Raw genomic sequence first — 12770 nt, forward strand, 5'->3', positions numbered from 1 at the left:
GAGACGAGTGTGAGGAGAGGAGTGTGAGGAGAGGAGTGGAGTGAGAGGAGAGTTAGGGGAGGAGTGGAATGTGAGGAGTGTGAGGAGAGGATTGGAATGTGAGGAGAGGAGTGGAATGTGAGGAGAGGAGTGGAGTGTTAGGAGAGGAGGAGTGTTAGGAGAGGAGGAGTGTTAGGAGAGGAGTGGAGTGAGAGGGGACAAGTGTGAGGAGAGGAGTGGAGTGAGAGGAGTGGAGAGTTAGGAGTGGAGTGAGAGGAGAGCAGTGGAGGGTCATGGAAGATTCTGTGAGAACATAAGAGAATAACAGCAGAAACAAGGAGTGACTGTCCACTATAAGAGTAATGTTGGAATATAAGTTAGTTAATGTGAGTATGAAAGTACTGTTAGTGTGTCGGAGTGACGTTGGAGTGATGTCGGAGTGACGTTGGAGTGATGTCGGAGTCCAGGAGTAAAGTGTAATATTGTGTATTAAATCTCTGCATTTGGATTTTAATTTGCCAAAGCGTGTACGTGACCACCTCAACTTCCTCCAACACACACACACTTATTGTTATTGTGATTGTTATCCCGAGCTAAACGGCTCTATTTGAGCGTAAACTCCAACATGATGTGGGTTTATTTTCCCGCGTGTGAAGTTTTTACCTCAGCTGATTCTCCACAGAGAGAGTTAGCTTTGCTAACACTGCTAGCACTGAGCAGCATCACTCCACACAACTCCAGCACAGAGCTTCTGCTCAGGAAAACACCGCTCTACCTCCACCACAGCTCAGCCCACACTGAGCCCGGGACAGCGCCACCACTGCCCTGGGATAACTACACCATTACCCTGGGATAACCACACCACCAATCCCGGGATAACTACACCACTAACCCCGGGATAGATTCACAATTACCCTGGGATAACCACACCACCAATCCCGGGATAACTACACCACTAACCCCTGGATATATTCACAATTACCCTGGGATAACCACACCACCAATCCCGGGATAGCTCCACTATTATCACATGATAACTACACCACTAACCCCGTGATAGATTCACAATCACACTGGGATAGCTCCACCACTAACCCCGGGATAACTACACCAATTAACCCCAGGATAACTCCGCCACTAACCCCTGGATGGCGTCACCACTAAACCCGTGATAACTCCACAACTAACCCCGGGATAACTCAATCACTAGCCCAAGGATAGCGCCACCACTAACCCCGGGATAACTCCGCCACTAACCCCGGCAGCGGCGCGAGCTGGCTACAAGTTTACACCACCAAAACAGTCAAATCCAACAAGTTTTAAGAACTAAAGCCATCAGACTTAAACAGCGCTGCGGAATAAAACCCGCACAGCCTACAGCGCTGATGTCCATCTCCCACAGGCTGCGCACACTAACACCATTTACATATCCGCTTTTAGTTTGTTTCTGTTTTAAGAGGAAAAATCATTGAGAATTTCCTTTCTTACCTCCGCCATATTGGCTCTTCTGCCCGGCCGCAGTTCCCGGATGTAGCTGCGCATGCGCAGCACCTGGCTGCCTCCTGAGGGGCAGAGTGAGTAAATACTAAAGCGTTTTAAACCCAGAGCGGAGAGCAGAGCCCCAACAAACACCACCACTGGATCCTCCAGCACAGCTTCTTCATTTCAAAATCAACTAATGACACTATTTGTAGTGAAATGAGTTATTCTACATGTAAAAGAGCATGTTTTCACAACCCTGATTACATCTGGAAATTTTACATTTCTATAAATCAAAAATTAATAATGATTTTTTTTACAAATTAATTTTAAATGGTCATTTTAATTGTATAATAATTTTATTTATCTCTTTGTTCGTTTTGACATTTTATTGACTGATTTATTTTTGTCACTCTGCAGATTTTCATGTAGAGTTCATATTTCATAAATATTTCCCCTTTTTAATAATATTATTGAGGCACAAATGACCCAGTGTGAAATATCCATGAACAAAAAGAATCAGAGATGAGTTATGAACAGAGTTTTAAATCACATTCTTTATTAAACCATATCAAATGTCAAAATCAGCAGCTAGTCTCATCTCATCTCATTATCTGTAGCCGCTTTATCCTGTTCTACAGGGTCGCAGGCGAGCTGGATCCTATCCCAGCTGACTACGGGCGAAAGGCGGGGTTCACCCTGGACAAGTCGCCAGGTCATCACAGGGCTGACACATAGACACAGACAACCATTCACATTCACACCTACGCTCAATTTAGAGTCACCAGTTAACCTAACCTGCATGTCTTTGGACTGTGGGGGAAACCGGAGCACCCGGAGGAAACCCACGCGGACACGGGGACAACATGCAAACTCCACACAGAAAGGCCCTCGCCGGCCACGGGGCTCGAACCCAGGACCTTCTTGCTGTGAGGCGACAGCGCTAACCACTACACCACCGTGCTGCTCCACAATATTAAACAATGGACTAATATTCATTTATAGAGAGCAATGTAAACAATTACAGTATATATACAGCCCTGTGCAAAAGTCTTAGCCCCCCTATTTGTTTTATCCAAACTTTGTTATAGAGTTCTATTTTATGACTTCTACATTATCGAGTCAAAACATTACAAAAACATTTTAGAGTCCAAACATTCGGGGGGGGGGGGGGGGGGGGGGGGGGTTAGCACAAAATTAAATGCTACAGAAAAAAGTTTGTATCTGCGCAGCGTATTCCATAAGAGAGACACTTTTCAGATGAAAAAAGAAACCATAATGAAGGCTGCTGGGTTTTGGTGTAAAATGAAGAAGTGAGTGTGACAATCAAAGTGTCCAGAAGAACTGTGGCTGGTTCTGTAAGATGCTCAGGAAAACCTACAGATCATTTCCTTACTGGACCTGAGACGTCTATATATACATACATATATATAAAGCCAAGGGCCCAAAAATCGACTTTGTTATATTAATTTATTATGGCTCACTGATTTCTGTTTATAGTATTTCTTAATGCTGAAACATTTAATTTCGTTATTTTTAATCCATATATACACTACCGTTCAAAAGTTTGGGGTCACTTTGAAATGTCCTTATTTTTGAAAGAAAAGCACTGTTCTTTTCAATGAAGATCACTTTAAACTAATCAGAAATGCACTCTATACATTGCTAATGTGGTAAATGACTATTCTAGCTGCAAATGTCTGGTTTTTGGTGCAATATCTCCATAGGTGTATAGAGGCCCATTTCCAGCAACTCTCACTCCAGTGTTCTAATGGTACAATGTGTTTGCTCATTGCCTCAGAAGGCTAATGGATGATTAGAAAACCCTTGTACAATCATGTTAGCACAGCTGAAAACAGTTGAGCTCTTTAGAGAAGCTATGGTGGTAAATAAAAGTGTGACTTTTCATGGAAAACACAAAATTGTCTGGGTGACCCCAAACTTTTGAACGGTAGTGTACATATAAAGAAGTTAAAGATGTACATCTTAAAGAACAAGTTACATCCTTATAAAGACAAATCTCATTGTTTAGTATTTTATTCATAAAACCATCATATACACTGACACGGTGCACTCCATGTTAGAATTATTGGCACCCTTCATAAAAAGGAGAAAAACATTGTGTAAAATAAAATAAACATTATGTCAAAAAAAAAACTGCACTCGAGAAACTATTTCCTTTTTTCCCTTACAGCAGGATTTGTAACAGTATTTTTCTTGTATGTACTGACACGGCTAAGCAATATTTAAAATAAATATAAACAAATTGTCGTTTTTGTCAATAAAATAATAAAAATCAATATTATTTTTAACTTGTTCAGCACTCAGGAACTCCGTTCTGGCTTTAACCATGTCCTGTTTCCCAGGGGGTTAAATATGGTCTTGTTCATGTAAAAATCCATTTTCATCCAATTTCCATTTCCATATTTAAAAAAAAAAATCTGACACAAACAGATGGAAATTTGCAAGGAATTGGCCCCATGAGCACACCTCACCCCTTACAAACTCACAGTTTATTTAATATTTGTAATTGTCATGTTTGAAAATCAAATGTTAAAAGGCACTTCGATACCAACAAGATGTTCTGAAGCTCTGTGAGTCTGACTCACATCCATCCATTCCTGAGCAAATGACATTCATTCCTCAGATAGACGTTAACATTGTCGTTTATGATCTCCAGTCATCTCCAGACCATGGCAGTTTATATTTTTCCCTTTTTGACAGATTAACAGCCCATTCCACTCAGGTCACTGATTCGGTCTATTTTAAAGCCGAAGCAGTTTTTACGAGCGTCTCTGTTCGACGCTCTTCTCCTCCACAGCACAGGCCAAACCTTTTTCTTCACACTCACATCTGACTCGGTTCTGTTCATCACCAGGAGTCCAGAATCATTACCTGCTGCAGTCGTATTCATCACCTCCTAAACACACACACACACACAGTGTATAAGGTTTGTCCAGAACAGCACAAAAGTACCACACAAAAACTGTATTCACTATTATAGTGCACTAAAACTGAAAGAGCTGAAATATACACTCTCCGGCCACTTTATTAGGAACATCCCTACATCCACCTGCAGCTGTTTCCTGCAGTTCAGTAATCAGCCGATCCCTCGACAGCAGCACGATGCATCAAATCCCACAGATACAAATCAAGAGCTTCAGTTAATGTTCACAATGTTCAAACATCAGAACGGGAAACATTGTGATCTGAATTTTTGTGTGACTTTCTGTCACTGTGGTATGGGTGTTGGTTTGAGCCAGATGGACTGGTTTGAGTATTTCAGAAGCTGCTGATCTCCTGGGGTTTTCACACACAACAGTCTCTAGAGTTTACACAGAATGGTGCAGAAAACAAAAAACATCCATCAAGTGAGTGAGCGACAGTTCTGTGGGTGGAAACAAACGCCTTGTTGATCAGAGAGGGTCAGAGGGAAATGGACAGATTTGAGGTGGTTCGAGCTTTTTTGCCAGGAAGGATATAGTAACTCATATAATCACTCTTTACAACCGTGGTGAGCAGAAAAGCATCTCAGCATGCAACAGCAGAACAGAAGAACACACTGGGTTCCACTCCTGCAGCCAAGAACAGGGATCTAAGAATCAAGAACACGTTCCTATTAAAGTGGCCAGAGAGTATGTACTGCGCTCTGGAGCCACCAGATGGCGCTGTGGTTTACATTTTATTGACATGGATGATGATCATTATTCGGAATATAAACAACAAACACCAACGTTTCAGAAACCAGGCACAACTGCAACAAAATAAAATTACAAAAATACAGACAAATAGATATAAAAATATAGATTAAACATGTGTCCTGTATTGTATTATGTTGTAAATATCCACTTTCCTTTTTAATTCAATATACAAAAGGGTTTTTTTTTGTTTCTGTTTGTTTGTTTTTATTTAATATGAGCTTCACATTGAATGTCATTGTTGCTATACAATGAAAAAATTTGTAATGTTATTAAACTAATATAAATGGAAAAAAAAAACAACCCAAAGCTTTTGCCATTTTGTCTCATCTCATCTCATTATCTGTAGCCGCTTCATCCTGTTCTACAGGGTCGCAGGCAAGCTGGATCCTATCCCAGCTGACTACAGGCGAAAGGCGGGGTACACCCTGGACAAGTCGCCAGGTCATCACAGGGCTGACACATAGACACAGACAACCATTCACACTCACATTCACACCTACGCTCAATTTAGAGTCACCAGTTAACCTAACCTGCATGTCTTTGGACTGTGGGGGAAACCGGAGCACCCGGAGGAAACCCACGCGGACACGGAGAGAACATGCAAACTCCGCACAGAAAGGCCCTCGCCGGCCACGGGGCTCGAACCCGGACCTTCTTGCTGTGAGGCGACAGCACTAACCACTACACCACCGTGCTGCCCTTTTCCCATTTTGTTCTTTTCAAAATCTTGATTGATTCATCGTAAACATGTAATTTTTAAAAACATTAAACCGGGGTGGGGATTTCACACACTTTGACTTGACTTTACTGATCAGATATTTTCTGCTTATTTCAAGTATTTGTATAATTTTTATTACTTTTTTTTTTTAAATAAAGAATAGCTGGTCTTCCATGTGATGCAAAGTGTTACGGTAGTTTTCGCTGTGAAGTTTCCTGGCCTTCAAAAAAAAATCCTCTGGAAGTCTGGAAGTTTACAGGAAAATAACGTCTTATAAATAAAACTCGGGCGGCACGGTGGTGTAGTGGTTAGCGCTGTCGCCTCACAGCAAGAAGGTCCTGGGTTCGAGCCCCGGGGCCGGCGAGGGCCTTTCTGTGTGGAGTTTGCATGTTCTCCCCGTGTCCGCGTGGGTTTCCTCCGGGTGCTCCGGTTTCCCCCACAGTCCAAAGACATGCAGGTTAGGTTAACTGGTGACTCTAAATTGAGCGTAGGTGTGAATGTGAGTGTGAATGGTTGTCTGTGTCTATGTGTCAGCCCTGTGATGACCTGGCGACTTGTCCAGGGTGTACCCCGCCTTTCGCCCGTAGTCAGCTGGGATAGGCTCCAGCTTGCCTGCGACCCTGTAGAAGGATAAAGCGGCTACAGATAATGAGATGAGATGAGATAAATAAAACTCGCAATAAAAGTAGCACATGCTTTTATAAAGAATAAAGGATGAAATAAATTTTGAATCTGTAAATTGTACAGGTTCTGAACACACACATTACACACACATGCAGTAATAACTGTGATTTGTTGATATGTAACATTAGCTATGTTAGTTAGCTGGCTAAGCCTGCAGGACCACACGCTCATCATCGAATAAGAGTGACAGGAGTCCCTGAGGCCCCGTCCAATCATATAAGGCTATTTTGTGAAAACTTTGTGTTTTGGCTTCCTGTCCAAATGTAAACAGGATAAACTTTCTCAGTGTTTTCATGTGGTCCGGAAAACATATGTCTTTGAAAATGATGTGTGTGTGTGTGTGTGTGTTAAGAATGTGTTCAGACTGGATTTATCATTTGCTCTGTAAATTCTTTGATGACATATTTACAGTTTAATTTTACTTTGTGTTTTTATGGAGGTGTGTGTGTGTGTGTGTAGGAGACAGAATCTGGGCACTGCTGTCCTGTTCCTGAATCCCCCACTCCAGCTCTACAGTCCACACTGAGACTTAAGATCAGACCCAGGAGAACATGCTGTATTCCAGCAAAACCTTCACAGGAGCTCCATCTCATCTTCATTCCACACACATATAAATCCTCAAGTTTGGAGTTTACCTTTCAGACCTTCCAGCTGTGTTGGTACAGTGGTGCTTGAAAGTTTGTGAACCCTTTAGAATTTTCTATATTTCTGCATAAATATGACCAAAAACATCATCAGATTTTCACACAAGTCCTAAAAGTAGATAAAGAGAACCCAGTTAAACAAATGAGACAAAAATATTATACTTGGTCATTTATTTATTGAGGAAAATGATCCAATATTACATATCTGTGAGTGGCAAAAGTATGTGAACCTCTAGGATTAGCAGTTAATTTGAAGGTGAAATTAGAGTCAGGTGTTTTCAATCAATGGGATGACAATCAGGTGTGAGTGGGCACCCTGTTTTATTTAAAGAACAGGGATCTATCAAAGTCTGATCTTCACAACACATGTTTGTGGAAGTGTATCATGGCATGAACAAAGGAGATTTCTGAGGATCTCAGAAAAAGCGTTGTTGATGCTCATCAGGCTGGAAAAGGTCACAAAACCATCTCTAAAGAGTTTGGACTCCACCAATCCACAGTCAGACAGATTGTGTACAAATGGAGGAAATTCAAGACCATTGTTACCCTCCCCAGGAGTGGTCGACCAACAAAGATCAGTCCAAGAGCAAGGTATGTAATAGTCGGCGAGGTCACAAAGGACCCCAGGGTAACTTCTAAGCAACTGAAGGCCTCTCTCACATTGGCTAATGTTAATGTACACGAGTCTACCATCAGGAGAACACTGAACAACAATGGTGTGCATGGCAGGGTTGCAAGGAGAAAGCCACTGCTCTCCAAAAAGAACATTGCTGCTCATCTGCAGTTTGCTAAAGATCACGTGGACAAGCCAGAAGCCTATTGGAAAAATGTTTTGTGGACAGATAAGGCCAAAATAGAACTTCTTGCTTTAAATGAGAAGAGTTATTGTAGCAGTTCGTAGGAGGGGGAGGAGCACAGAAAGATGGCAGGCCAGAATAAAGTTCAAGAAACTGTTTTATTTTGCTCTTTTCAGATGCAAAATCCACTCTCCCAGCCATGCACACACACACACACACAAGTCATCTGGTTGGGGAGAGAGCTCACTTCCTCTGTTCTCTCTCTCCTTATATAGGGCGCGGTCGCTGGGAAGACACACAAACACAGGTTAATTGACATCAGGTGGAGTGATTCTGCCACTTCCTTTCCCTGACTCCGCCCTCCGGTCACAGACCGACGCTTGACCATACCCCCGCTGCCACAGTTATGTTTGGAGAAAGTAAAACACTACATTCCAGCATAAGAACCTTATCCCATCTGTGAAACATGGTGGTGGTAGTGTCATGGTTTGGGCCTGTTTTGCTGCATCTGGGCCAGGACGGCTTGCCATCATTGATAGAACAATTAATTCTGAATTATACCAGCGGATTCTAAAGGAAAATGTCAGGACATCTGTCCATGAACTGAATCTCAAGAGAAGGTGGTTCATGCAGCAAGACAACGACCCTAAGCACACAAGTCGTTCTACCAAAGAATGGTTAAAGAAGAATGAAGTTAATGTTTTGGAATGGCCAAGTCAAAGTCCTGACCTTAATCCAATGGAAATGTTGTGGAAGGACCTGAAGCGAGCAGTTCATGTGAGGAAACCCACCAACATCCCAGAGTTGAAGCTGTTCTGTATGGAGGAACGGGCTAAAATTCCTCCAAGCCGGTGTGCAGGACTGATCAACAGTTACCGCAAACGTTTAGTTGCAGTTATTGCTGCACAAGGGGGTCACACCAGATACTGAAAGCAAAGGTTCACATACTTTTGCCATTCACAGATATGTAATATTGGATCATTTTCCTCAATAAATAAATGGCCAAGTATAATATTTTTGTCTCATTTGTTTAACTGGGTTCTCTTTATCTACTTTTAGGACTTGTGTGAAAATCTGATGATGTTTTACGTCATATTTATGCAGAAATATAGAAAATTCTAAAGGGTTCACAAACTTTCAAGCACCACTGTATTTTTCCTTCCTGCTTCTTTACAGCTCTTAATGTTGTTATTCTTGAGCCGTAACAGTTCATGATGTGCTATCACTGTGCTAATGTGCTGATGTGAGAGTTTTCAAACTGCCTTTGCGTTTTTGCGTTAATGGAGATATTTTCCAGAAAATGCTGCTTGAATTTTAAGCTGAAGAATAAAAACAAAAATTGAAAAAAAAAATTTAAATTTAAATTAATTTAATTGCAGGAAACTCAATTAGGACCTCTCATAATTTTAAGAGGTTTTGATTATTTTGTGTCGCAAAGCATAAAGAAGCTCTCACTCTCATCCTTCCCAGTGAGTTACTGTGACCTACTGAAACCCCAAAATACTTCACAATCATATAAACAAACAAAACTAACAGAAAGGTGATATACAGAACAGACAAAACACACTCCTACCTCGGAGTAGAGATACTAACCATGAGCTGGAGTGATGTCAATGGTTTAGTGCTGGACTGCAAAAACATGCTGATTATCAGGACCCCGTACACCAGTGTGTAGTGTGCGATAGCCATCACCTGCTCCCCAGAACATCTGGAATAATCAACCTGATCTACAGACTCAGATTTATAACCCAGCTATTACCATGATGTCACCACCATCAAGCTTATCCTCCTTATCGCCTGATGATTATATGACACACAGGCATTTTGTGAGTTGTGGTGTGAGGTGAGTATTACAGCGTTCATGACCTGCAAATCAAGTCAGTTTATTTGCATCACACTTTTAACAACAGACATTGTTGCAAAGCAGCTTCACAGAAAATTAAAGACTTTAAACATGAGCTAATTTTATCCCTAATTTATCCCTGATGAACAAACCGGTGATGGTGGTGAGGAAAAACTCCCTCAGATGACACAAGGAAGAAACCTTGAGATCATGTGATTTTAAATAACTCACTTCTATAACTGTGTCCTATAGAGTCACAAAGTACAACTGTGGAACCAGGAAATTCATGATAGTTTAACAGGAAGTCTGTTTTGTTGAAGTTATAAACTGTTCACTGATGGGGACTTGAGTGTAAAACTGTTCATGACAACTGCAGTCCTAAAGTTATCATGGGGATTGTCGTCCTAAACCATCGTCATTAAACTGTAAGTGTCCAGAGCATCTTCAAAGCGCGTCTTTCAAATGTCCATATGGGGCCGTCCTCCACAGGAGCGATGTGATGAGACTCCAGCCAGAAGTAGGGCATCAGGATGGATCAGGCAGGTCTGAGGAGCAGAAGAGGTCAGTGCCACTGGTGTCTCAGGATCAACATGTAACTCAACAGAGAGAGACAGGCAGAGGGAAGAGATGGGGGGACCTCAATCTGGCAGAAGGCATATAAATAGCTCTATCTATAGCTATCAAAGTACAATAAACAACATTGATGACGAGACAAAGACAGGTGAAAAGTAGTAATTGTGCATTTGTGCGTGCAAATGTTAATTTTCGTGAAAATACAGGAGAATGCAGTTCAGTTTGAAGAGTTCAAGTTTTTCCAGGATTTTACAATGAGACAAGTACAATGCGAGCATAGTGCATGTGTGCGTAAATGGGCAGTGTAGTGCAAATGGGTGAGAGGTGGATGAGAAACTGCAGTTTCAGTTTGAACTGTCAGTTGTTCTGGGGTAACAGTGAATTGAGGACTCTGACTGCCTGAGGGAAGAAGCTGATGCAGTGTCTGGTAACGGCGGTTCACATGCTGCGGTACGTTCTGCCAGATGGCAGGAGGGAGAACAGTGCATGTGATGGGTGGGGCTTGTCCTACACTGTGCTGTTGGCACTGCAGATGATGTGCTTCACATAGAGTTGGGAGATGGGTGGGAGAGAGACCCCAATGATCCTCTCTGCTGTCCTCACTATCTGCTGCAGGGACTTTTGTTCAGTGACGTTCCGGTTCCCAAACCAGACAGTGATTGAATAGCATAGAACACTCTCAATGGTCCCTCGGTAGAAGGATGGGAGGAGGGAGGCTGGCCTTCTTCAGCTTTGGCAGAAGGTATAGATGCTGTTGAGCTTTCTTGGTGTTGGTGGTGGTGTTCAGGGTCCAGGAGAAGTTTTCTTCCATGTGCACTCCCAGGAACTTCACACTGCTGACTGTTGACGTGCAGTGGGGAGCAAGCAGCAGAATTCTTCATGAAGTCAACAACCATCTCTTTAGTCTTCTCAACATTTGCTTTCAATGTGCTGCAAATACAGCAGCAGATGGGGAAACCCAAAAATGTTATATGTAGATTCCTACAGTAGAATGTTTTCTGACCAAAAAGGGTTCCATGTAGAATAATTTTGGACACTTAGAATACTTAATTATTCAATGAACCCTTAAGGAACCTTTAAAATCAGCTTTTTTCTAAGAGTATAGGTTCTTGGTATAGAGAAGAAGGGTAGAATGTGTAAAGTACAAAAAATGGGATGCTGTAAGGTTATGGAGCTACAGTTCCTGAAATTCACTTTGATGGATGTCTAAAAAGGACTAACTAGGGATGGAACACAAAACTGACTGGCAGAACACTAACTATCAGCAGTCCTATGGAAATGAATAACAGGTGTCAGTATTTAAAGTTGGCAGTCAGTTGGGTATGTGCTGCCAGGAACAGATCTGTGATCGAGCTTTCCATGAGTTGTGCTGAATGTATTGGGACTTTTCAACCAAGAGGATGAGCCTTAAGTATCCTCCAGAATCCAGGATGGCCATCTTGCCAAATTAGGAGCACTGTCGAGAGGGTCAATGCCTTGAAGGAGGACCATATGCCACAGTCCTCAGGAAAGAGACATACCGTAGAAGCTTGGTGATTAACAAAACTGAGGTGATAGTTGTTGTATATTTTATTGTCTCTCTGGTGATAAGCCTGGGCCATTTTTCTCCTCATGGCCTACTTCAGGTGGAACTGTTGGAATATCTTTTCCTCTTTTCCTGGGTATGATGTAAAAGAGGGGAAAGTGGATATCAAAGGAGCACTTGGGCATATTCATCTCATTGCAGAAACAGGCATCACTCTCAGCTTCACAGAAACCACAGAGGTACTGATCAAGTTCTTAGATCAGGCTCAGAGGTTGCCACTGGCTCTCAGATCCTCCTCAAATACCTTTTAAAGTTGATGTAACATCCTTTGGCTTCCACAGTTTGGTGGTATGCAGCTGGAAGATCTGGGATAGAAATAAGACATCAGACCTTTGAGAACTGATACGGTGGTGCTTGAAAGTTTGTGAACCCTTTAGAATTTTCTATATTTCTGCATAAATATGACCTAAAACCATCAGATTTTCACACAAGTCCTAAAAGTAGATAAAGAGAACCCAGTTAAACAAATGAGACAAAAATATTATACTTGGTCTTTTATTTATTGAGGAAAATGATCCAATATTACATAATTGTGAGTGGCAAAAGTATGTGAACCTTTGCTTTCAGTATCTGGTGTGACCCCCTTGTTCAGCAATAACTGCAACTAAACGTTTGCGGTAACTGTTGATCAGTCCTGCACACCAGCTTGAAGGAATTTTAGCCCAGAAATCTCCTTTGTTCGTGCCATGATACACTTCCACAAACATGTGTTGTGAAGATCAGACTTTGATAGATCCCTGTTCTTTAAATAAAACAGGGTGCCCACT

The 12770-nt window shown here is 41.9% G+C and overlaps 1 protein-coding gene across 3 annotated transcripts in view; it reads right to left on the reverse strand.

Moving 5' to 3' along the window:
- Window positions 1-1522, reverse strand: part of mier1b (mesoderm induction early response 1b, transcriptional regulator) — a 36105-nt gene extending 34583 nt beyond the window's left edge. For all 3 annotated transcript variants that reach the window (XM_060916935.1, XM_060916946.1, XM_060916925.1), the window contains exon 1: window positions 1468-1522. In XM_060916935.1, coding sequence (XP_060772918.1) covers window positions 1468-1521 — 54 coding nt within the window. In that variant the 5' untranslated portion in view covers window position 1522. The remainder of the gene's footprint in view (window positions 1-1467) is intronic.
- Window positions 1523-12770: the final 11248 nt, after the last annotated feature.

Source organism: Neoarius graeffei, chromosome 1, assembly GCF_027579695.1.
Source record: "Neoarius graeffei isolate fNeoGra1 chromosome 1, fNeoGra1.pri, whole genome shotgun sequence".
Classification (NCBI taxonomy): Eukaryota; Metazoa; Chordata; class Actinopteri; order Siluriformes; family Ariidae; genus Neoarius; species Neoarius graeffei.